At 37.3% G+C, this 27,330-nt stretch overlaps 1 protein-coding gene across 3 annotated transcripts; it reads left to right on the top strand.

Moving 5' to 3' along the window:
• The first annotated feature begins 530 nt into the window (after positions 1-530).
• Positions 531-23,414, top strand: LOC149225562 (transcription termination factor MTEF1, chloroplastic-like). Of its 3 annotated transcripts, none has more exons than XM_089377143.1 (2): positions 531-1,763; positions 22,934-23,414. In XM_089377143.1, the coding sequence occupies exon 1, from the start codon at positions 660-662 to the stop codon at positions 1,758-1,760; it is 1,101 nt and encodes a 366-aa protein (XP_089233269.1). In that variant the 5' UTR covers positions 531-659; the 3' UTR covers positions 1,761-1,763; positions 22,934-23,414. The 3 variants fall into 3 exon arrangements, with proteins under 3 accessions (XP_089233269.1, XP_089233268.1, XP_089233267.1); XM_089377142.1 differs by lacking the exon at positions 22,934-23,414 and adding an exon at positions 1,848-1,981; XM_089377141.1 differs by lacking the exon at positions 22,934-23,414 and adding an exon at positions 4,195-4,779 and having other exon boundaries at positions 532-1,763.
• Positions 23,415-27,330: the final 3,916 nt, after the last annotated feature.

Below are 27,330 nucleotides of genomic sequence, written 5' to 3'. Positions count from 1 at the left end.
CTAACTTATATGTAAGAAGGCACACCTTGTAGGCATACAACATATGAACATGACTATCTCCTTGTAACTCTAGAGTGAGAGTGGACTATATATCCTTGTTTTTATTCATCAACATAACCAACCACTAAATTCCATACTACTTTTGAGTACATTTCATTGAAATTTATTCTCCATCAAGAGAATTAGGTACTCAGTAAGTCTATGGAATTGGTTTAGATAGGGTTAGTTTTCGTTAGGACATTGGTTCAAATCTCATGGAGATGGGTTGAGAGTGAAAACCACTTGTGTGCAATAAAAAATGTCATACAAGGTAGACCCTCATACAACCTTAGTGACAATATTCAACAAATAGGTAAATCATTCTTTTATCCAAAATTAAAATTACCTCAACTTAATAAAAACACTAATTTGTAAATCTAATCAAATAACCAATTTGCAATTATATTTCTTACAATCGTGGTAGGTGTACTCATTATCTTAGTGAAGATTTTTGAAGGATTGTGACATTTCAACGAAATTATTCTCCAACATAAGATTTGGGCACCCGATAAGCCCATGGAAAATGAGGATAAGTGGCGCGTCCATGACCCCAATCAAACCAATGTTGTTTAGTAAGAGCCAAATGCTTGGATCAATGTACCGATATCAGTCTGCGTTTCATGCGAAGGAGCATGGCTCCGGCAGAACTTATCCACCTCCCCCGTCTCAGACCAATGATTGCACCACAGGTCCACTCTATCACAACCAAACTGCCATTCTCCCCATCCCTACCATACTTTCTCGCAGCATCCAACTCTTTAAAGGCATTTCACAAAAAATTTAGTACCAGTACACACAGCTTCCTTTCAAAATCCACAACGCAAGCACTTGCAAACCCGAATGCCTCAAAGCCCAATGCTGATCTCAGAGACCCAAATGATCCATTTCGCGAAATAACAAACCCCACAAACCCTACTCTCCATTTAGCAGAAAACAGTCCCCTACTACTTGGGTATAGATCAGATTATGGACGTGACAATTTTAGAGAAAAGCTCTCATGGCTTGAGCTCATGGGGGTGGACTTCAGAAAAGCCCTCGAAATCAACCCTTCTATTGGTTCCACAAGTTTGCAAAGCATGCATAATGTGGTACACTTCTTGCAGCAAATGGGTATGCAGCACAAGGACCTGGGAAGAATATTTGATATGTGTCCACGTGTCCTAACTTCCAGCATTGATCAGGATTTAGTGCCAGTCTTCAATTTTCTACTTTATGAGGTGAAAATCCCCCAAGAACATATCAGAAAAACCATCAACAGATGCCCAAGAATATTAACTTCCAGTGTTAAAGACAGGCTTAGGCCAGCCTTGTATTATCTGCTGAGATTGGGATTCCCAAACATACGTCTTGTAGATTGTTCAAATACCATTTTATTGGTTTCCAGTGTGGAAAATACCCTTATACCTAAGCTCGAGTATTTGAAGAGTCTGGGCTTTTCACACAGGGATGCTGTGAAAATTTTAAAAAGGTGTCCTCGGCTTTTTACATACAGTATTGATAATAGTTTACGGCCGAAGTATTATTATTTGATAAATAAGATCGGGGGCAGTCATCGGGATTTGAAGAAATTCCCACAGTACTTTTCTTTCGATTTAGAGAAGAGGATAAAGCCCAGGCATAGGCTGTTGCTTGAGTACAATGTTTCCTTGCCTTTGCCTACCATGTTGAAGGCAAGTGATGGGGACTTCTGGGATATATTACAGAAGCTTCACGCCGGCTAATCTGTAAGTATCATTTCTAAGTTCTTTTGTACATATTGTTGCTTAAAAATAAATCTGACCAAAGACCATTGGCATTCTGAATTTCAGCCTTTGGGGGTTTTGCCATCGAACAAATTATTAATAATGATTTGTGTTAACTTCTAAAGTCGCGGAATGTTAAGCAGTGGTGATTAAACTCGCCATATTCAGCATGTTTGTCCTGAACCTGTTTCATTCACATATTTCTATTATAAGAACTTTTAATCAGATATTAAAATGTATTTCTCATATTTTATAGTTTTTTTTTTCTCTTAAATTAGCATTTTGAGATAGATATTAGAGAGTAGTTAAATTTTTATCTGCTTTTAATATAGAATCTCCACGAATCTGAAATTTAATCACATAATTCTCTTTGCTGAATTGAACGGTGAATAATAACATTTTTTTAGCACAGGCAAAGTTTGTTTGAATTTTCTTGTTGCCAAGTTCGAGCACAGACACGAACGGGGTGATTCAGATCATTAGTACCATTGCTAAAGAACATATTGCTTTTGATATGTCCCTGTTTGATAAGCTGAAGCCATGGTAAGAACGTGAATGCCTGATAAGCATGAAGCTGCCTTTTAGCCCTTACCTTCACCAGAGCAAAATTAAAAAAATTCATGTCCAAACATTTACTTATAACCGAGTCAAATGTTTCACAACAGCACTAACTGAAATTTAAACCAGGATAGCTGCAACTAGAATCCAATGTCCTGGATTCACCTTATTTCTTTAATAGTCTGATACTGTACTGACCAACTTATGTAATCATATGAATGGTGCAAAGGTAAACATTATCTTCACAGGAACTTTGCATATATGTTTTACATGTTTGGACAATATGATTGATTTATGTGACAAATTATTTCTTCTGATTAGAGGCCCCAGAATTCACAAAATTTATATTACAGCAAATCCCAACATCACAGTTTGTCAGTAGCGGATGTAATTAGGGTGATACAGGCTTATACTTTTTTTAACTTTTATTTTTCCTAAATTGTGTTCTGGACTTTTGTTCTAGTTTCTATTCCCGATGATTAAACATGCATGCTCTGTCTTGGAATCATCTTTGTTTGTTGATCTGTAGTGTATGCATCAAGAGCATATATTTCCTCAAATGTATCGTTTCCATCAGTGAAGCGAGACTCTTTATAACTCAGTGAGTACTCCTGAATTGAGTCCACCATCCAAGCTGGCAATCCAAGTAAAAACTCCATCAAAACTCCTAGTCAAAATTGGTCAGACTTGGTATTGGTCAATAAGTTTTCCGATTTTTGCTGAGTTGAGTGTATGCTCTGTTTGTTCGTATCAAGAATTTCGGATATGAAAAATGGTTGACAGATCATGGGCACTGTGCATAGATGTGCTGCCAGTGCAATTTCTCAAACTTATACTTGTTTCATACTTCTCACCTCGATGGTCACGAATCAGTGATTTGCAATTGCAGTTAAAATTACTCCGAAATAATCCAATTTGTCGTAATGTATTGTAAATAGATAAAAAATTCTATCCAATTGAGTCACACAAATTACCAACTACGGTGCAGCTCCTAACCTCAAACCAGTTATAGCCACATGAGTTCATGGTTGCAGCTTAAGGCACACGCTTGACCCACATCCAAAATACATGCTGGTGGCAGCTGTGTACTGTACAGTAGTTGCATCTCCAGTTTGTACATCAGTTGACACAGTCTATTATACAAAATATCATCTATGTTTCATAGCAAAGGAAAATGAATAAGTAGGTATACATTACACACCCTATTGAGTTGTTTAAGCTTTGATTCCCCAAGACAGGTACATCTTCTTATCTATGTACTTTTGAACAGAGACATGGTGCCCATGCATGTCTGTGCAGGTGATATTATATTCTCAACATGGATATTCTGCCTTATGGTTAAAACATAATATTTTCTATTTCATGATTGCTTATGTGTCCCTGTCCACATATAAGGTTTTACCCCTTTTTCAAGGCAGTTCTACTCCCAATATCGGGTTCAGAGATAATGTGATCCTGACCAAAAACTTAGGGGTCAACAATTGCACTTGAAAACATCTCCAAGTCATGATTCCTGTTGAATAGTCAGTATTTCAATCGGATTGTCCAAAATGGAGAACCTGGCCCTTTCTAAAGTATGAATATGTCACAACCTATCTAATCTCATTAGTGGGTTCTGACGTGTTCAGGACACAGGTTGTTGAAGGCCTCGAAAGCCCGTCATGGAGCGGTTAATTTGATTTTTACATATTCCATAAGGTTTAGCCACAAACAAGTGATAATAATGAATATTGAGAGATTATGTATTGATAAAGGTGTACTGGTTAGATTTGAAATGCTAGTCACTATTCATTTAATGGTTGTGTATGTTTATTTTGCATAGGAATCTAATTCTTTTTAGTTTGTTGTTAATTAGGTATCTGGTGTGCCCCTCCTCTCTTTAAGATGGGTTGTCTTCAAAACAAAGTAGAGCAGAGTGATTGTGCACGAAAAGCCACAACATATTTCTTCTAGACAGTTTCTTTATGTGATCACTAATTAGGTAGGCAGTGATTTCTTTGACTGTACCAATTTAAGCCTGTGCAGGTTATCCTCAGATCTAGAAATTACCAGGTCCTTTATCTCTTTTCAATGGTGGTATGCGTGTCAATATGGCATGAAAATGATGAGTGCTACTCCTAGCTTAAGTTTTGATTGAATAATTTATCTGCCATATAGGTATTATATGGCTTGATAGTGGTGAGTGCTACTCCTATTTATTCTTCATATTGTTATCCATCCTTTTATTTGCTACCAAGGAAAATCTCACAGGAAACCCAAAGGATGCTTCCTCACATTCATGGGTGGCACCCCTAGTAAACCCATTGGTATAGACTAGTATGCCTTGCTCACGGGGATTTGCACTGGGCACCTGTCAGCATGGAACTAACCAAATGACAAACTACATTGGTGATGAGTGTTGAACTAACCTCCTGGGCTCAATAGCATTATCCATCTTCCATATAGGTGACATATGTTTTGATAGTGCTGAGTGTTTCTCTGGCTTTAATTTTGACAGTATGGTTCAGTTATTGAATATGAGATATGCTGATTGGAAGATCTTGGAAATGTGGAATATTTGTCCTCAATTTTTATCATATGTTCCTTTTTTCAACACTATTTAGTGAGCTCCAACAGTTTAACATTCTTTCTTTATGAAAGTCTTTGATTTTTAGTTTGTTTTTCACTTCACGAACATAACATTTGGCTATTTTTCCTGAAGCATCTATTTTAATCTTCCCTATCTTGTCCGACAAATTGAGTTGAGTCAAGGAGGATGGAATCAATCAATTTTTTTATCCTTGTTCATTTTAATTCAAGATGACAATGTCTTGGTACTCTGCCAAAATTTGCAGTAACGACATGGGCATATGAGGATTATAATCTTGCACTGTGTGTGTAATTGAATGGTATTTACTCTCACTCATAACTGAAGATGACAATATCTTGCCACTCTGCCAAAATTCATTTTCAATGGTAGGGCCTACATGGGTATATAAAGAGTATAATCTTCTACTGTGTGTTTAGTTCTATAGTATTTACTCTTACTCATTATTGTACCTATGTCGACAACTATTGCTTGGAATTAAAGTCACGTATCTCAGACTTGTCAATGATGACGATCCAAAACAGAGAGTCAATTCAACAGCTCAACCAATAACCTTTCTAGCTAGTTAATGTAAGTAAGATCATTCATGAAGAACCCTTTCCTATGCTTATCCTTACATGAGTTGTAGGGAGGTGGCTTTAACTTTGCTATTCTCAGGTCATCCTCACATACCTATTTCCCTTATATAGATAGAGGGATAGAGGTCCTATATTGTCTTAAGGTTATCAATTTTCCCACTCCTCTATTGGGAAGAAAGGAGGTAAAACAACAGGCCTTGAAAAGTGAAGCTTGATCTCTACAAAAGTAAGTTATTCAAAAGGGCCAAGGTATATCGAATTAAATGGGTCGAATTTTATCAAAGTAAACTTGGCTTGGCGAGTATAACAAGTACTTGCCGAGTCTTGCAGATGTGCTTGGAATTTGGATTGGAGCAGGTATGACAATTTAGTCTCTGTACTACATATTTGTCAATCAAATTTTAGGTGGTTTTCTGAGTCAGTGGGAATCGTTTCCTTGGCCTTCTTGATGTATCATTGGATTTTAAACTTTTTTGCCAGAGTAATTTCCATAGTTATTGCAAATTGCAATGAATAGCTTGAAAGTTCTTCTTTATGGATATCTTGAGTGGTGATTCTGACTCCCTTGTTTGTAGCAACTTCTTCCTCTGTATCTTTTTCTTCCTAGATAGATGTAGTTTTTCTCACAATGTTGATGTCTTTGAGTCTCTCTGATTTTCTGTATTACAGAATCTTTCTTGTAATGATCAACCAATCTCTACGGGATGCGTAAATAAAATTATTTGAAGAAGGTTTTTCTCCTTTTACGAACACCTTCCATGGTCGACAGTCAATCTAGATATAGATCATTAAATGTAATGTAAATTCTGCAAATATTTTAACTAAACTCCATGTCAAACTTACTACCTCTCTCCTATAATATGACTTGTCGAGGAATCATATGCTTCTTTTCTCTGTACTTTGCCATATAGTTAAGATTTGTTGCTTCATATGTTGTAAAAATTAAAGGCTTCATAGGTCTACACTCTCTTCCTGATATATCCAAGACTCCACATCTTTTGGAAAAATAAAACGATATTTAAGCATGCCATGTAGGGGTAAAAACAATCCATTTCTTTGTGATCTGCTTCTGTTTAGGGTAATGCATCAGTAACTTGTTTCTTACTGATCCACAAAATTGGTTCCAAATCCCATACTAATTGAATATCCTGTGGTAGATTGTCTTACATCAATGCAACCTGCCTAAGTCAAATCTGTGTACTCTATCAATTTGAAGTAACTTCCCTGTAACTATTCAAGTCCATATTGCAAGGTAACTTTTGCATACCTTAAAATTCTCTTTGTTGCTTTTCAGTGACCATCTTGGGGACTTACATGAATCATGAGACGATCCCAAGTGCATAACTTAAATTTGGCATAGTAATAGTAACATAGATCAAACTTCCTATTGATTACATCTGCTCTCTGCGAATCTTCATGAGTTCGTAACTTGATTGCTAGCTTCCGAAGAATTGCCACTAACTTGCAATCAACCATATTGAATATTTTCATCATCTCCTGTGTATACTTAGTTGGATCATGAAGATGCTACCATTCATAGACCAACGTCTTTCCTATTTACAAAAGACTTGCTGCTAACTTGCAATCAAGTCATATTGAATCTTTTCAGTATCTCCGATGCATACTTAATCTGAATCACTAAGATGTTGCCATCTATATACCATACTTCCATTTCTAAGCAATAATGGATTAGGCTGAACTCTTTCAATTCGAAGACTTTATGTATCATGATGTTTTGTTCTTTAATCATCTTTGTATGTTACCTATATAATTAGACTATTAACATATGACACTATTTTCAGAATATCATCATGTTTAATTTTGTGAAGATTTGGATTTGATGGACTTCTCTTAAACCCTTTTAATCTAAAGTGTTCAATTATCTTTGTAGTCACTCTTTTCCTTTTGTAACAAGCCTTGGGGTTTTTATATCTAAACGTCCTCTTCCAAATCTCCATTTAGAAAGGCACATTTGGATCTGGCTCACCAATGGTCCACTTGAACTGAGTTGCCATGGCCAAACATGATGTGATTGTGTTCATCTTTGCCTAGGTGCAGAGGCTTTTTCATTACACATACCTTCTTCCCATGTAAAATCTTTTGCCACCATCTTGCTTTCTGCTTGTCAATTGAACTGCCTTTAGATAATACAAACCTACTTTATACTTTGCCTTGAAGATCCATTTGCATCTCATTGCAATTTTCCTCTTTAGTAATTCTGAAGGTTGTGAGACTCAGACTTGATAAAACTCGGCCAGTCTGGGACTTGGTGAAACTTGGTTCAAAATTTTGTGAAACATGACAATTGAAAAACTCAAAATATAGGAAATTTTTCCCTCAACAAATAATAAGTGAGTTTCAGAAGAGCTTTGCTATGTTTTGGCGAGTTTCAGTTTTAGGGTGACATTCAGGTCAAGATTTGACTAAGTACTTGTTTCAGGATGGACTTGGCAAGACTTGTGTGTCTTCACCAGGTCTCACAACACTGATAATTCCATAAGTTCCCAATTTTCCTTTCTTTGTTTGGAATTATATTTCACTTTATCACTTTGTCCCATTCCTTTGCATATCCTCAATTAAAACAAGGTCCTACGAGATCAAAATTGTATTCATTAGAGATATAGTTATGACTTATTGCATCCTTCCTTTCTTTTAAATAGTTCTTGTAGCTTTGAGCCATTAATATTTGCAAATATCACTTTTAAAACATTTGGGCTTTGGTGACATTCACACTCTACTACCTTTGTTGTCATTATCACCCTACTCTCTAACCCATGGGCTCTGACCAATTTCTTAAACAACCTTATTATCTTTATATTCAACAACCCATGACACTTCAAAGTCATAGGAATCCCCTTGGCTGTGGTCTTCATCAAACATAACCTCTTTGTTGACAACTATACTCTGCGTGTCCTAATTAAAGAACCTAGTGTGCCTTAAACTCTTCACTATAGCCTATAAAATACACTTAATATTTTCATTTAGCTTGTGCCATTTTTCTTTTGCAACATGGACATAGGCATGTTAATTTTTTATAACAATGGTATGTTCTATGCTTAGAGCAATTTTACTGCAATTTCTTTATTAGTCCAATATCAATATCCAGTTTAGCAATCACATCATCATGATAGTAAAATGCAAATAGAACATAAACAATAACAGTAGAAGACAATCCAAGACAAGATGACACAAGATATGGCACCAGCCAGGGACAAAACCCAATGTGGGGAAACCCTTAATTAATTCTTCTTATAATTCTTCAAAAGTTCAGCAGAGAGAGTACAATATACAATATTCACTTGCCCAATCATAGTGAAATATGATCAATCAAAAAGCAGAAATAGAAAGCCCTAACGAGAAAGTCAATGCTGGTCAACATGGCAGATTTTGACCTCCAAAACAACTCAGTCAAACTTGGTCAACTCGGCCTCCAAAAACAAGTCAAAAAGCCCAAAAACAATTCAAAAATATCCAGTCAAACCTGGTCAACAAAATTCAACGCAACAACAACCCCTAGCATAGTCAACGCTAGTCAAACAGAGGTCAAACAACCTCGGATTTCGTGCCTTGAATTGCAGCCTGCCCAAACAAAAACACACCTCACAAAACTACCATCAAAGATGGTCAACGCTGGTTAATGCTGGTTAAAACAACCTTCTACAATTTTCGGTCAAGTCTGGTCAACACAGGGACAACAAAAGAATAGTCCCTTCTTCGCATGTGTGGAGAGAGAGAAGCCTCATAAATCCGTATCCAATCAAGAAGAGAGAGATGTATGAGTCAGTGAAGTGTCCAAACGAGGAGGATGCTCCTTGTATTTATATGCAAACATTGAGGATGAATAGACGTGACTGTTGGGCTTCTGAGCCTACATGAGTTTGCTGGCCGACCTTGACAATTTGTCCATAATCAAAATAAATTCATAATTCCATTTGTACATGTCAGAATGGGATGATCTTTAGATCAATCCTACACCTCTCGGAGAGAGGAATCCAATAAAAATATCAACTGTCTCATATGGGCTGTCCAAGGTGAAGTTTGGCCGTAGTTCCCAAAATTAACACTCCCTCTCAACTAGGGAGAACTCCACTTACCAAACTGTCTGACAATCTGTACCATCATTGTCTCTGCTCTGCTTTGCTGAACCATGAAGAAAGAAGAAATGATCGAGAATGTATCATACCATTCTCCACTGACTCGAAGTCAGTCTCCAATAATAGAGAGTGTGTCATACCACTCTTAACTGACCGGAAGTCAGTTTTTATTGATCCCAGATCAATATCAACATCCTAGCATAGAGAGTATGGTAGTACACGATGCGTCCATCGGTAGTACTATGGTCCTTATTCTCATTTCACTACTTATTGGCCAGATGAGAGGTACTTCCCATGAGTCTCGGACTGCATGGGTAGGATGTGCCGACAGGAGAAGGTGAACCACTCATCTTGCTCATATGACATAGGAGAATGTGAACCACTCAACTTATGCATATGTCACCACGAGGTATCACAGGGGAAGGTGAACCACTCACCCTATGGTCGCTCATTGCTCCAAGAAGTACCCCTCCCAGAGCTCAACATCCATCTCATACGGGACTTTCATAAGAGGGTCTCTCCATGACTCCAAGTCGTTCACGAAAGGTTAAGAATTTGACCTTCCCCAGGGGCTTCGTAAGAATATTGACGATCTGATCATCAGTCCCAATGTGTTGGAGCCTTATTTCTCCCCGTTGTACCATATCCTCGATAAAGTGGTACTTGATATCAATATGTTTGGAGCGGTCATGAAACACGAATCCCACTCTAGTTGTCGCAAAAGATCATGGTGTTATCCAACACATGTCCAAACAGCTCACTAAAGAGCTTGCTCAACCAAACAACGTCACAGGAGGCCAAACTAACAACAATGTATTCAGCCTCAGCGGTGCTCAAGGCAATCGACTTCTGCTTCCTTCTCATCCATGTTATTGAAGTAGAACCTAGAGAGAAGCAACATCCAGATGTGCTTTTATGATACACCACACTGCCAGCCCAGTGTGCATCAGAGTAACCATGGAGCCTCACATTCTCGACAGTGTATCTTAGTCCATAAGTGATTGTGCCCTGAAGATATCTCAAGAGATTCTTGGCAACAATCCAATGTGTGTGATGAGGTTCGACCATAAATTGACTCAATGTATTCACTGCAAAACATATGTCCGGACGGGTGTTCACTAAGAACATCAAGACCCCCATGAGTTGACGATATTCAGAAGGATTTCGCAAATCGGATCCAACAACACTTCCGCATAACTTCTTGAAGTTAAGTTTCATCAGAGTAGTCGCGAACTTGCAATCCACCATCCCAAATATTTCAAGTATCTTCACAATATATTTTCCTTGAGAAAGGAAAATCTCACCTAGCTTTTGCCCGAACTCCAACCCTAGGAAGTAATGCATCAATCCTAGGTCCTTCATCTCGAATTCAAAAGCCAACTCCCTCTTACATTGATGAATAAGAGGGTTTGTACCTGTCAGAAAGAGATCGTCCACATAAAGTACCAAGATGAGAGGTCTATCATTCTCAACCTTAAAATAAAGGTTTGGATAAGCTTCACTTCTCGTAAATCCCAGCTTCATTAGATAGCTATTGATCCTCTCATACCAAGCCCAGGGTGCTTGCTTCAACCCATAGGGGGCTTTCTTTAACCTGCATACATGTGTTTGATGATCTTGAACTTTGAACCCTTCAGGTTGTTCTATATAGATTTCCTCCTTAAGTGAACCATGCAAGAAGGTAGTCTTGACATCCATCTGGTGAAGATTCCATCCTTGCAAGGCAGCAAAGGCTATAATTGAACGGATGGTGGTGTAGCGGGCAACCGGTGCGAATATCTCATCATAATCTACACCTTCCTTTTGAGAGAAGCCTTGAGCAACGAATCTGGCCTTGAACTTTTCAGCACTTCCATCAACTCCATACTTGATTTTGTAGAGCCATTTCGAGGTGACAACGGATTTGTCCTTGGGTCTACCACATCCCAGACATCATTCCTCATAATCAACTCATACTCTTCGTTCATTGCATCCTTCCAAACTTGGTGCTTAGCAGCTTCTTCGAATGTGCAAGGCTCAGATTGAACAATAGTGCTCATTGCAGTTAAGTACCCTTGGTACCTATTCGGCTTCTTGCTTTCACGAAATGTCCCCCTAGGTGCAACATGTCTCTTGACATCTTGAGAGTCTCCCTAAGCCATGAGGGTCTCCTTTTTGAGGAGGAGGGTTCATGAGGGGGTGGATCAATGGGATCCATTGGTCCTTCAACATTGGGCATTGGCGCATCCTGCGATTCTCCTTGATTTCCTGAATCTACTTCTTTGTCCTTCCTTGGAAGAGTGATTTGAAATGCAGAAATTAGATCATCCACTCTAAAAGTGCAAGATTAAACTGATGGGCGATTGTCTTTTAAACAAAGCTTTGAACCATGAATTGCATAAATGAGAAGTGCAAGCATAATATTAAGTCGTCTTTATGCTTTAAAACATCATAATTAAATGACGCATAAGCAACAAATTAAAAGATGCAAACTCAATAAGAATTTGTTGACGAAGTTCATCCCTCTTGGACTACGTCTCCGGGTCCGCTTCAAAATGGGCGACCATTCTATTAAAAGAGCTTCAAGAGTTTCTTTACATGTGGATTTACCAGCTGATCTGTGCTCGCAGGCACTGCTGGACACTTGTAGAAAGAAAGCCATCTATAATAGCTTTCCAGTGCCTGTCTCCGTTCCTGAATTGGCCCAAGGATGGCCAGGAAACGCTCCAAAGAGCATCTGCAGACAAATGTCGAAACTCTGACCCTGAAGCTTCTGTCGCCTGAAAACTGAAGCACAACCTCCTTCTTGAAAGGCTTCTACAATAGAAAAATACTTGATGGGCTCCGGACTGCCACTCTTCTTCTTCTCCTTTCCAAGACCTCGAAAGCTTGTCTTTAAAGAAACTCTGCTTTCTTTAGATTGCTTCCTTCTAGATTGCTTGTATAAAGGATGGACTTCCACCTCCTTTTATACTAAAATCCCAAACTAAATTTGGAATGTTGTTTTAACAAATTATTTTTGGTCCAATTACAAATCTTGGTGCTTGATACATTATGAATTTAGTTTCAACAAACTTTATCATAATTATCAATATAGCGCAAACTATCTCCTATAGTTTTTAATTGGCCAAAACTTAATTTGCAACGCAATGTATGCGGTCTTAGTGCATTTCTATGTTTACAAACCATATAATATATGTCATAACGCATATTTAGGTTTTAGTTTTCAATGTATATTGGTGGTGCAATTTGGTTGGATCGACGACAAGACTCCGACGGTGATGACGTACCAAAAATTGTGGCATTTGCCTATACCACTGTTTCGTTGGATTGCCTCTGACCTTGCCGCATTGTAGGACTGCCACCTTCGCACCGATGGATCCAATGTGTTGACTGGGCATACATTACAAACCTGCAAAGTGGCTTCCCGATGGCTTGCAAACTGCGTCCAATGTCTGGTAGTCATATTGATCTCCGCATTGTTTGTGCTGACGTAGCCATCTCTCGTGGCATACCCTTCGCATAGTTGGCTTCACCGAATGGGCTGCCATGCAATCTCTTGAATCCGCTGAATGGGTTGACGTAGCCACCTTGGCTCTGTCGAGCTCTCACTCGTGCTATGTACCTTCGGTAGTTGAGCTGGATCCCGTGCCTTTGGCTATACCTCCATGGCATGGTAACTACCCTGCTGTGGCTTGAGCTGTTCACAATCCCCGGAATTGACCAGATCTGCAACAGATTTGAATGTATGTGCTTTGTGGACCGATTGTTCCACCATTTCGGCAGTCCACAAAACCTGTGGCACCTAAACACCGCATTGTGGACGTGTATTGACTCCGCGCCGAAAGCTCTGCCATAACTGCCGATATATCCATACTCTACGTGCCATGGACTTTCTCCGCCGGTGACTGGACCTGCTCTATATAATTATTGTGCCACATAACCGTCACATTTTTGGACTGCTACCTCGGCATCATTAACTTCGCGCCACTAACATGACCCATAACATGTGATCAGTGGTCTCGGCCTGCGGTTTATTTGTAATAACTTTCTGCTCCAAACATCGTTATACCATAACCATATGTTGTAACGTTGTAATATCTTCGTCTTATGCACCATAGTTTTCACCATAGGTTTTTCGCATTAGGGTATATATGTTACATAATTATTACAACTATTATATGCGCCATTAGCTCTTAGGCAATACATGTGCCCATCTTAGGTTTAGCAAATGCGCAATAGTGTAATTCAACCATGCACTATTAGTAATTAATATATTACTTTGACAACCATAGCATTAGGATATAATACACTTTAATGTAGTATTTGACATCATTGAACATCATATGACCCTTGTAACTTGCCAAATATAAATGTGCCAAAACATTAATCGACATCTGTTTCTTACCATCATTCTTTTGCAGGAACTTGGGAATTAATTTTGTGCCTTAAGGAACTGCGACAAGTCACATAGTCAACAAGGCCTTCTTCGACACTTCAACTTTGACAGATGCTTTCTCCATCACCGGGAGGGCAAACGGAAATCCAAAGACATTCGAAATTAGTGCGTTGAATCCTTTGTTCTGGCACTAGTTTCACAATCAATTGAGTCAATCAAACTATGCACAAGTCAAGAACAACTTTTCCGCCTAGGACCATCTTGGTCGTCAACATGTGGTAATATTCTGACTTGACCTATAAGATCCATTCTGGATCAAAGAGGAAGGTTACTAATCTTCCCAAGGGCAACATCGTCATCGAAGGTGACATCATGACTTATCTCCACTTCTCTTTGACCAGGCACATAGATTCTATATGCTTTAAAAGTTTCACTGTAGCCCACAAATGTTCCTTTCTTCCCAGAAGCATTCAATTTGCTTCTCTTTTCTTTCGGCACATGAAAATATACGGGACTACCAAGAATTCTAAAGTGAGAAACATCAGGTTTCTTACCGATGAAAACTTATTTGGGAGTTTTGGAGTCCAACGCTTGATGAGGGCATCTATTTTGAACATACATGGCAGTGTTTGCAGCTTCGGCCCATAAGAACTACAAAAGGCTTTGATCATAAAGCATGGCATGAGTGGCTTCTACGATAAAACGGTTCTTCCTTTCAGCAACACCATTTTGCTCAGGAGCATATGTGGTAGTAGTCTCCCTCTTAATGCCAGCTTCTCTATGATAATTTTTGAACTCATTTGGTTCATATTCGGTTCCATTATCAGTGCTCAATATTTTGATCTTCTTCCCGGTTTGATTTTCGACCAAAGCTTTGAAAGAACGGAACCATGAGAATACTTCATCCTTCAAGAAATATATCCAAGCCTTGCGAGAGAAATCATCCATAAAGATAGCATAATATAAATATCCTCCTAATGAGTTCACGAGCATTGCACCAGATAGATTAGAATGAATCAGTTGCAATATGTCAGTAGTCTTGCTATCCCTTGAGGGGAATGGTCCCCTTGTATGCTTTCCTTCGGCACAACCCTGAAAAACACCTTCATGTTCTACTTTAAATTCGGGCATACTTGTCACCATCTTCCTCACATTGGATAGAGCCTTATAATGTAGATGAGAAAACCTCTGGTGCCATAATTCGGATTGAAGTGATGTGTCACAAGACATAGCTTCCGATGGGCTTCCTCCAACTTGATATAGGCTATCAACCCTGAAGCCAAGTGTATCTTTGAAATTTTTATTCCACACGCGTACCTTTCCATCGATGAATGCCACCTTGAATCCTTTGTCCTCCATCGCCGAGATAGATACCAGGTTCTTCTTTAGATCGATACATATAGTACTTCTTGTAGATGAATGGTGTTACCTTGATTCAATTGAAGAGTAACATTCCCAACTCCCTTCATGGGATAGGTGGCATTGTCTCCAAGGATAATTTCCAAATTTGTATCCTTTTCAATCAGATTTGAAAGAGCTTCCTTATACCTAGTGAAGTGCCTTGGGGCACCACTATCAATCAACCAATTTCCCAAAGTGTCTGGAGGAGATGCAGTGGAGAGGGCAGATATAAGATAAAATTGTTTTTGCTTGTTATTAACAACATTAGATTCATCATACCTGGTGTTTCTTGATCTCTTAGGAGGGTGACCATTTCCTTGATGAGGAGCGGGAGCATTCATTTTTCCTCAGTTGTTGAATTTGCCATTCCTTTGATTGTTGTTGCTCCTGAAATTGTTGTTGTTGTGGTTATCATCATCATGAGGTGTATCCCTTCTATGAGGACACTCCCTAGCATAGTGGCCAAACTTGTTGCAAATGAAGCACCTTCCCTTCCTTCCATTTTTGAAACCTGGCCTTCCTTGACATTGCTTCTTTGAACCTGCATTGTTCTTCTTTTTAGCATGAGTGGAGAATGCAGTAGGATCATTCCTATTTGAAGGCATATCTAGTTCCATCATCCTTGTTTCTTCTTGAGAACATCTAGTCAACAATTCTTCAAAACCTGGAATCTTGTCATTATTAAGAATAGTAGTGTTGAACACGTGTCATTCACGAGGGAGTCCTCCAAGGGCAATGAGAGTAAGCTCCTTATCAGCAATAACTTCTCCAATCGAAAGAAGATCATTTTTTATCTCAGTAATCCTCATGAAGTAGGATTGAATATCTTCATTTCTTCCCTTCTTTATATCCTTCAGCTTGTTCTTAAGGAAAAGAATTTGGTTTGCGTTGCTAGATTTGAACATGCCAACCAACCTGTGATATATATCCTTTGATGTGTTCAAATCGGAAATGTAAGCAACCAAATGCTTATGAATAGAATCCTTGATGATCTTCTTGGCTTTGACTTCACCCTTCTTGTACTTTGTCTTAGCAGCAGTTGGTGCATTTGAAGGAGGTTCCAAAATCTTTCCCTGCACATAGTCCATAACATCTTGCTCTTCTAAAGTCAAATCAAGAGACATATTCCATGCATGATAATCAGACTTATCATGAAGCTTGTCATCAGACTTGAAGTAGGATGTGGAGGCCATTGAATCTTGTCCTTGATCAGTGATTTCTCCTCTTAGTGATTGCTCTTCTCACTCTTGCTTGGGCTTTGTCTTCACCTCAACTCTGATACCCTGTTACTTTTTTATAACAATGGTTTGTTTTATGCTTAGAGCAATTTTATTTCAATTTCTTTATTTGCCCAATATCAATATCCAGTTTAGCAATCACATTATCATGATAGTAAAATGCAGATAGAACATAAACAATAACAATAGAAGAAAATCCAAGACAAGAGGACACAAGATATGGCAATAGCCATGGAAAAACCCTAATGTGGGGAAACCCTTGATCAATTCTTCTTATAATTCTTCAAAATTTTAGCAGAGAAAGAGAGTACAATATACAATATCCACTTACCCAATCACAGTGAAATCTGATCAGTCAAACAACAAAACATAAAGCCTTAACCAGAAAGTCAACGCTGGTCAACAGGGCAGATTTTGACCTCCAAAACAACTCGGTCAAACTTGGTCAACTCGGCCTCCAACAACAAGTCAAATCAGCCCAAAAACAATTTGAAAATATCCAGTCAAACCTGGTCAACAAAAGTCAACACAGTGGCAAGCCCTAGCACAGTGAACGCTGGTCAAACAAAGGTCAAACAACCTCGGATTTTGTGCCCATAACTGCGGCCTGCCCAAATAGAAATACCCCTCACAAACCCGTAATCAAAGACGGTCAACACTGGTCAAAACAACCTTCTGCAATTTTCGGTCAACTCTGGTCAACGCAGGGACAACAAAAGAATAGTCCCTTCTTTGCATGTGTGGAGAGAGAGAAGCCTCATAAATCCGTACCCAATCAAGAAGAGAGAGATGTGTGAGTGAGTGAAGTGTCCAAATGAGGAGGAGGCACCTTGTATTTATATGCAAACGTTGAGGATGAATAGACATGACTGTTGGGCTTTTGAGCCTACATGAATTTGTTGGCCGACCTTGACTATTTGTCCATAATCAAAATAAATTCATAATTCCATTTGTTCATGTCAAAATGGGATGATCTTTAGATCAATCTTACACCTCTCGGAGAGAGGAATCCAATAAAAATATCAGTTGTCTCATATGCGCTGTCCAAGGTGGAGTTTGGCCCTAGTTGCCAAATTAACACATTAGAACCAAAAAATTTGAGATGAATTATATGTGGTTTCACCATGGATTTTTAGGTGCAAAGATCTTCATTACTTTTATTTGATTACTTATATGTGGTTTTTACCATTCCATGGAATTTTTAGGTGTGAAGATCTTCATTGCTTTTGTTGGATTTATGTTTCTTTCCAAAGGAAAAAAAAACTGTAATTTCATTCATTTGAGAAATGCTTGAAACTTACGTTCTGTATATATACGCACCTTGTGTGTATGCGTTTGTGATAAAAATTTGTTGCGTGAGCTCATAAAAAAGAAGCTCTCTTGTCTAGAATATACATCCATTGACCAGAAATTTAAACCAAAAAACGTGTTGTTAAATACACCTGAGATGGGGTGAAAAATTGATCCACCCAACAAGAAAAATGTTGAATGATATAGTTGAAACAAAAAACACAAAAATAGAACAATGATTTGGAGCCTGTGGGTTTTATGCTCGTGTTGTCCCGAAAAGATTGTCCTTGTATGGCCTATGAAAATACTCGCAGGCCTGCCATTATTCTGCTCTGTTATACCCCATAGTCCTTGGTCCATATCAAGGCCCTCTTTCGAGAGGTGATCTGTTGCCCTATTCCTCTCTCTGTAAATATGAGAACACGTAAAAGAAGTGAAAGAGTCAGTGTGCCGTATGGTTTCCTCCAAAATAGGCATAAGTAATATGTTCTTGCATACTTGTGTTTTATTGAGCCAATTGATAGTAAGCACAGAGTCCCCAAAAAGATGAATTTGAGTGCATCCCTTTTCAAGAGTGAAAAGCAACAAGTTTTTACAAGTCAAGAGCTTTGCCTGTTTGTTGGTCCCTTGGCCAAAACCCAATTTTACCTGAAAAGAATGAGCTTTAGAAATAAAGAGGACAAAACCTCCTCCACTTTGTTGTTCGTCATTGCTAGAGTTTCCATCAAAATAGGCTCACAGCTTGGTTTGATAGATAATTTTTTCCCTAACCACTCTTGGGGGTAGGCGGGGCATAGCCTTTTTCCTGTGGGTAATGACTTAAAAATAGTGGCCTTCAACGACTATATGCTTAGGAGTTTATCATGAAAAGTGGCCCTGTTCCTAGCCAACCACACCCTCCAACATATAATTAGGAGGAGAGCTTTTAGAGCACAACATCTAGGGTTTAAGAGCCATGCCTTCCAGGTCTTCTCAAAATCCTCTCCTTCCCATGGGCCTATGTGACCTTGGGCACTTTTGCACGCTTTCCATTTCTGTTGATAAAATGGGCATGTCATGAACATATGTGTTGCATTTTCATCATTATTTTTACGTAAGAAACACCATCCCATCCCAATCATAAATCCTCTTTGTAGGACATCCCAGGTGGGGACCTTCTTCTCCATAATACACTGCACGAGCAATTTTGATATGGTAGGACAATTAGATTTCCAAACTTCTTTCCACCACTATTCCAGATATGTTGAAACTCAATTAGCCATCTGGGAGATACATTCAAGCTTGGGGGTGTAGATACGTATAGGGGAGATGCTGGATTTATGTTATGAAGATATATTATTGGTTTAATTTCTTTGGTCCAAAAGTTATTTGTTAGATTTGTATCCATAAGCAAGCTTATGATGCATGTTTTGTTCTTCCTCTTCACAACAACATTCTAGTGAGTATATGAGCAAGGTAGTTGTCTATGAATGCCATGAGACATTTCAATTTTTTTTCGAGGCTAAGCCTTTAGTTGGAAGAAGAATTGTTTGAGATGAGAAGTCAAATACTTCTTCCTCAATCCAAAAACGATCTTCTCTAGATCCTCAAGCAAATGACAAGTTATTTGTTTAAGGTGTCTTAGTTTCCTTTCTAAACAACGTTGGGCACAATGTATTCATTAATATATGCCTTGATCACTTCAAAGGTTAAAAGACATGATGATAACAAATAGAGACATCATGCTAATGATGTGTTACTTTTGGTGGCTATTTGCCTTTGTGAAATCATTTGATTACCACTCCCAAAGGCCCCTTATAATAATGACGTGTTAATGACGTGTTAAATGATATCTTTTATTTAATTGTTGCAACCTTTTGTGGGCTAGATAATAATAGTCCCTTCTTCAAAAGAAGGATGCCCATATTGGAGAATGTTGCAATGACTAGGTTTTTGTTATAATGCTAGATCTTGATTGTAACAAACTAACTTCTCTTTTTTATCAATAAAGCCCACTTGGAATATATGTCTACCTTAATGCAAGTTGTTATGACCACTATGTTGGAGGAGTCTAAGGATGTTTCAAAACAATTGTTTACTAAAATGCTAGCTCCCTAAAAACGAGAAAGGGAAATTTGTCCAATGGATTTGTTAAGAATGTAATTATGTTGAGAGTAGTGAGGTGCATATACAACTCAATATGATAGAGATGTTGTCATGTATGTAGATGACACTTACATGTTGGCTTAAAAAATATGATACCTATAACAAATAATAGCAATATTATAAATTAGTGAAATATAGACATCAAATGAAAGATCTATATTTACACAAAAATAGAAATACTATAAATATGATATCTACATAGATCCATTTTAAATGATAAAAAAGTTTACACCTCAAGAGATTTGATCTCTCTTGGTGCTTGATAGGTCTAGAGTTGGTATGGATCTATGTTGGTGTAGAAATATGCAAACAAGCTTGAACTATGAGAATTGCAATAATGCTCACAATGTCAATGAAGGAAGATACTAAAGGTAGCCAAGTATCACATTAACAAAGAAGCATTGAATTTTTCTTTGTTGTGTAGCTTGTGAAAGGAATTGAAGAGATGTCCATATAAAAGACAATCAACATTGTATATACCATTGCACCAACATAGTCAAACACCACATTTAGATTATGAGAAAGAATTAAAAGAGTTGTTGGATTTTGTGCTACAAAGAAAAACCAAGGAAGCATATCCTAAGAAAATTATGAATAGCTCCAAATTCAATGAATAAGGGAGAGATAATACTACATATGATGAAAATGCTAGGCTAAAAATACCATGAGAAAATATGACAATCAAGACAATAACTAAGAAGTCTAAGAGACAGGATGACAAAGACCTATCTAACATCTCACTAGTGACCGTTATAGTGACTCTACACCCACAAAACTTAAACCTAAACTGGTTAGTGAAACACATATATATAATTGTACTTGTACATTGTAGAAGTACTCACAACCTCATTGATATCAATGCCACAAAGAACTTGAATCTCTTTGATATCCAGTGAAGGACCTTTAGTAGAAATCTCAAACAACTAAATGAATACAAAGGTTGGAAGATCACCATGTGATGTTGCAAATATAGAAGTTCCAATGTGGACATGGTATTAGGAGAAGAATGGTTAATGTTATTAGGTGATTACACAAGTTACACTCGTTAACATCTTGATGGACATTTTGCTCTTCTTCTTTACAACACCATTATATAGAGTTAGAAATTGGGGCCATTTTTCACCAAAGAGGGAGATGATTAGAACTTGTAGTCTAAAGTTTTATTTTAGCTTTCACTTTTATCTCTATAGTTGAATGACTTATCATGCACACACAACAAACTTATTTTTTCACTATTTGTATGCTTGTATTTATTTTGACATATAACAAGAGTGTAGATGATATGGACAATGGCGACTACTTTTTTACATATTCTCTCTTATCCTCTACACTTAGGTGCATATACATACATAAATTGGGATTAAAACCTTGTTCTAGCCCTCACCTTTGTGCACCCAAGGTTGCTTGTCTTTTCCATTCACATATATGTACACATCATTTGGTATTCAATCATTGTTTTAGTTCTTACGCTAGTTCTTATTTAAGGTTGCATTTGCACCTAGGTTTGTCATCAACCTAGTTATCTTTAGTGTTTGTCTTTGCACTTAGTTTTAACACTTGCATTTGCTTTTATTGTGCATTCATCGTACCCACTAGAAGGCTTTACAAAAGGATTTGAAGATTGTGATGTGGATGCTTCCGAAAATCATGCATCTATAGAAAAGTTGTGGCAATCAACATACATGGGTTATTCACCATAATGGAGGTGTTTCCTAAAGCAAACAATATGAAACATGTTCAAGGAGGAATCAAGGCCATAAAATGTTGAGCAGGTAAGGTAAGTTTTGAAAGGAGTTACCACTGTGGGGATACTAGGCAAGGCATAAGAAAGCCCCATTGGAAGATGGAAGTTTCATTGCGGCCTATCTCAAGCTAGATTAGTTAAGAATGAAGATTATAAAAGTATACTCACTAACACAATCAAACAAGCCATTTGTTGAAGCAACTCTAAATATTATGGATTGCTAAAAGTGTTTATAGCGGCATAGTGCTATGAGTGGAACCAAGGAAATAAGAAGCAAGCGATAGAAAAGCATGCAAAGGATGAAGTACAAGAGGAAATCCCTATACTTGGATTAATCAAACTAGATATAGAAGCCTTAAAGATGAAAGATGATATGGATGTTATTTTCACCAAGAAAACAAGGCATAATAAAAACCTTAGAAATCAAAACAAGAAAAGGGATCATGAAATCATGAATGTTGTGGAGTACCTAGGGGTTTCTAACTTTATGACTTTTATGGCTACACTCCTTAAATTGTGTGGAGGGATAACTCTCGAAGTCATAAGTTTGATGTTAGGTGAAACATTATTTCTATTTCTACATATTTAATAAAGTTTCCTTAATTATATCAAATGGAATGAAATGAACATTGGCATGATAAAAATAAAATCTTGAAATCAAACCCCAATTTATGGAAAAGTAAATATGAAAATTCTTATTTTTATGGAGAAAGTAGTCACTAAATGAAATAAAGAAAAGCAAAATGATGTAGCATATAGGAAATGTGTTCATGATAAAATAAGGGATATTATCTTTACATGTTTAATGGGAAATGATGTGACATGCAATGAAGGTGTTCTTCCATGTCTTCAGTTCAAAATTCTCCTCTTGTTGTAAGTATAGAAGGAAATAATTAGATTGATGAAACTAAATTAGCAAAATAATAAATATTATGAATATAATAAAGCTAAGCTTCACTCAAAATGTTGTTACACTTCTTGTATGGTATTCTTTAGGGTCATGGTCATGTTAAGATTTCAACGTTTGGTCTTTAATGTTGAAATTGTAGCTATGGTCAGTCTTCATAAATTATTTATTTTCATTGTATTTGAGAAAAAAAAATATTATTTTTATTTATAATTTCAAGTGGTTCCACAAGTGCTAGGCTGACTCTTCTAGATGATGAAGTCGACTTTCTTTGAAATTTTCTCATCCATATCACATGATGGCTAGTTGGCTTGCCTTGAAACTCTCTCATTTAGATCACGTGACGGCTATATAGAGAGGTTAATTCACTCTCCTTGTGAAGCAATTTGAATACAAATACCTTACTCCTCTGCTCTCCTATGTGGAGTGGTCTGAGATATGTAGATTTGCTCATAACATTTATGATATGAAATTAGTGATTAGAGATATCCTCATTATACTTATGATTTGAAGTCAGAGGTTCAAAATCTGCTCATTATACCTATGATCTGAAGTCAGAGGTTCGAGATCTGCTCATTACACTTGTGATCCGAAGTCAGTGGTCCAAGATCTGCTTATTATTATTATGATCTGAAGTCAATGGTCCGAGATATGTTTAGTATTATTATGATCTGAAGTGAGAGGTTCAAGATCTTCTTATTATTATTACGATCTAAAGTTAGTGGTCCGAGATTTGCTTATTATTATTATGATATGAAATCAGTGGTTCGAGATCCTCTTATTATTATTATGATTTGGAGTCAATGGTTTGAGATATAAAACTATTGATTTGATCAGAATTTTGGTGCCTCCACGGATCTATTTGTCGAGATATGTCTTGTTGGAAAATGTAACTAGGTTTGGTCTTCATAATTGTCAATGTACTTATGTGATTATATACTTTATGTAAAATGCAAAAGAAAAGAAAAGAAAAATATTGTTTTTCAACCTTGGGTTTCATGCTCAAGAATTATTATTTTATTTAGATAGACATGCTTTTCATGCTTATAAGTTTCGTTGAGTCAAAGAGTCAAAGTCCTATTTGCACCTATTGTAAAGAAAAAGGAAAATAGTTTTTTAAATATGTAATTTGGGTCAAAAACCCCTCTAGATGCCAAGTCAGCCTATTGGTCAAGTCGGTCCAACCCCAATGGACATGACTATTCACACCCCTCTAGACAAGTATAAATAGAAGAAAGTTGGAGCTCATTTTGGACACACAATTCGCTCAATTTGATCTGAAAAATCGCAGAAGAAGAGGAAGGTTGAATTCTAAAGTTGATGAAGAGTCTCCCTTGAAATATGATTTGTGAAAGTTTTGCTTATTATATCTCTTGTTGGAAATTTGTTGTTGGTCTCTTACTGACGAATTTGCTGTGAAGAAGGAAGGTTTGATTTGGCATCTAGAGGGTTAAAGTATTTGGTCATGGGTATTAAATATCTCACTTGATTTGATTCTTAAGAAGATAATTTTCCTGGGTTTTCCTTTGGAGGGGTTTGCCCTAGCTTGGAGCCTATATTCTATGTTCTTTTGTTTCCTGTGATATTCATGTTTACATTTTGGTAATTGTTTGATGAAAAAATACAATAAAGATTAATAAGAAGCCAATAAACATTCACAAGCAGTTATCAAAGAAATGAAAATCTAATCTAATCGCAAAGCCTCTGATTTTCCAACATGGTATCAAAGCAAATGTTTGATAAAAGGAGGCTTGGAGATCACACTTTATTGACATTTGGATTGATACATTCTTGAAGGTCTTCAGATCTCTCTCAATGGTTTGAATCTTCCTTTATATATGTAGTGGATATAATCCTCTTTTAAGATACAATGATCGCTGTGTGGTTTATACGTCTCATAGCTCACACAGTGATTCGTTTTATGTGACATATCACAATCCCATGTGGCACGTATTGTATTCACTTCTCACTCATATACTATATTTTGCGTGACTCACACATGATGTGATTACAGAGAGACACTTATGGTGTGAACTGTTAAACATCACCTTAACACTGCACTGAAATACGTTCTCAATAGCCATCACATTAGATCACGTCTCTATGGATCGACTTAATGTTTACAATGGCCATAATAATTATTATAAGGCTTGATTGAATTTTGAGTAGCATCACAACTCAATTCTATGGCATTGCATCTATGATCTTGTATGGCATATCATTTCCTTATTGGTTTGGCGTCTGAAATATAGTATCACCACACTCATCTTCGAGTAGCATCACATGTAGGATTCTCATTTATTGTAATAGAGGCATTATTACACAGTGGTTTCATTCATATAAATTTGTATAGTGACAACGTATGACATCGCTCTGGCTCGCTACAAATGCAGTGGCTACACTCCTTTGGCTCGCTACTGTGACTACAATTCTCTGTATAGTGATTGACGTCATAATGAATCGAATGTCTTGTAACTCAATAATAACTCGTTGATTTATAAAAGGACTCAATATGACTCATGACATGGCCCGTGTATGTTCTCTGTGTGGCAAACGCTTATCACAATCATGCTCGCTCATCCTTTTGGAACAAATCTACTACAACTCTGACATATATTCAATGATGACATCATTTTTGTTATATAAATTGACACCTGCAACATCACTTTAGTAGTCTATGGCTCTACTACACTACAATGGAATTACGTACTCTGGCTATGCCCTATGATTCATCACTTATGATGAATTTCCATTTACAATGACTTGGACTTATAAAAATGACAATGATTATATGACTTGAAGGAATGACTATCACAGAGAATTTTAAATATCAATAACCATGATAGTGATCTTCATGATGGCCAACCTGAAAGAAATATTTTAGGATTAGATTACTGTTGTGAGCACAGAAATTTGTATCATCTAGAGGAAAGGATCAAACCTACACCAAAGATCGAGATATTAAAGAACTATAAAACAAAGGACTCTGCATCTATACAAATCATACTCTAGCTTGAAGAGCGATGAGCTGAGACACCTATGTTATCCAGTTGCTAAAGTTTGATTGAAGAAGAACCAGATCTTCACAAATAAGAGATAAGGTAAAGTTGCAAAGAAACATGATGGAAGCAAGATGAGAAGGATGGAAGGACAAAGTAATGTAAGATTCGTGCTTGATGATGACTTCTTGATAATGGTGAGCATAATGGAAAGAGGGAAATGTTATTGTTCATAAAAAATAAGTGCTATATCTCTCTTCTTGTACTATTATTGATTTCTTTAGTAAATCTAGTCTCTTACTTTAATTTCATTACTTGATTGTAACTACTCTTCTGTGATCTACCTAAATAGGATTGCGAGTACATGCTGAAAATTGTCCGGGCTAGAAAAAGTTATAGTATCGACACAAAACTCTATGACAAGTCCTGGATTCAGAGGTCAGAGGGAGCTTTGAATCTTGAAAGAACTATGAAGTTAAAAGAAGCTTAGATTCAGAGGGAGCAGTTCAACTCTCAAATTTTAAGGTATGTCTTTAAGTATTATCTTTAAATAATATTTAAAGACTAACGCTGTGGCAAGCCTCTATCCTAGATGAAGTACATGTACTTTAGGTACAAGCTTGGATTTTTTTAAGTTTTCTCAGTAAGAGGGAGCATTAATAAGATAACAATAGGGGCATACATTCTCCAAATTTAGGAAGAATGGCCCAGACTATTGTTGAGGGCAAACATTCTCCTAGTTTAGGAAGAATGGTCCTTAAGGCCCAGTTACTCAGAAGAGTAGGTACATTTTTGTGTTGGCCCAATCATTCCATAAGAGTGGGTGCCTTTGTCAGGGTCCGTTACTTGTTGAGTGAGATTTTTGGCCTAGAGTGAGACCTGTAATGTTAGGGCTTGATCGAGATAATGTCAACCATGTAGTATGAGGATCCTTTAGGGTTTTGACCCTTTGGTGTGTGGAGTCGAATGTCCTTTAGGGTTTGGCCAACCCTGTGTAGTTGGAACATGGACGTTCATGGAGGTTTGACCTGGGTGATGGAAAACCTGTACTACTTTGTATACCATGAGGTTGAGGCACCGACTTGATCATGGTGACTAGTTGTTATACCTTAGGTTGAATAATCTGTATGATGATACTTAGGGTTGGTACATTGGCAATAGCCTAGATGGTACCTAGATCCCTATAAGATAGGTTAGTACCTTGGCAGTAGCCTAGATGGTACCTAGATCCATGAAAGATGTTGGGTTGGTACCTTGGCAATAGCCGAGATGGTACCTAGATCCCTAAAAGATCTTGGATTGATACATTGGTAGTAGCCTAGATGGTATCTAGATGCCTGGAATAGTATATGCTAGTTATGATGTTGATCCGACTCTTCTTATGAGAATATTTCAATTTGAGAAGTATCCTTGTACTCGTTATGAAATAATGAATACCTCCCTAGTTAAGAGGGAGTGTTGGAAAATGTAACTATGTTTGGTCTTCGTAATTGTCAATGCACTTATGTCATTATATACTTTATGTAAAATGAAAAAGAAAAAGAAAAATAATATATATATATATAATTTTTCAAGAATGGGTTGCATGCTTAAGAATTATTATTTTATTTAGATAGGCATGTTCTTCATG

Source organism: Pinus tabuliformis, chromosome J (genome assembly GCF_031772625.1).
Source record: "Pinus tabuliformis cultivar Carrire ecotype Pingquan chromosome J, CPIR1, whole genome shotgun sequence".
NCBI classification, from domain to species: domain Eukaryota; kingdom Viridiplantae; phylum Streptophyta; class Pinopsida; order Pinales; family Pinaceae; genus Pinus; species Pinus tabuliformis.
This window is presented reverse-complemented; position numbering and strand designations above follow the sequence as displayed.

Coding starts and splice junctions, on each gene's coding strand:
- LOC149225562 (XM_089377143.1), top strand. CDS start 660: ATGCGAAGGAGCATGGCTCCGGCAGAACTTATCCACCTCCCCCGTCTC.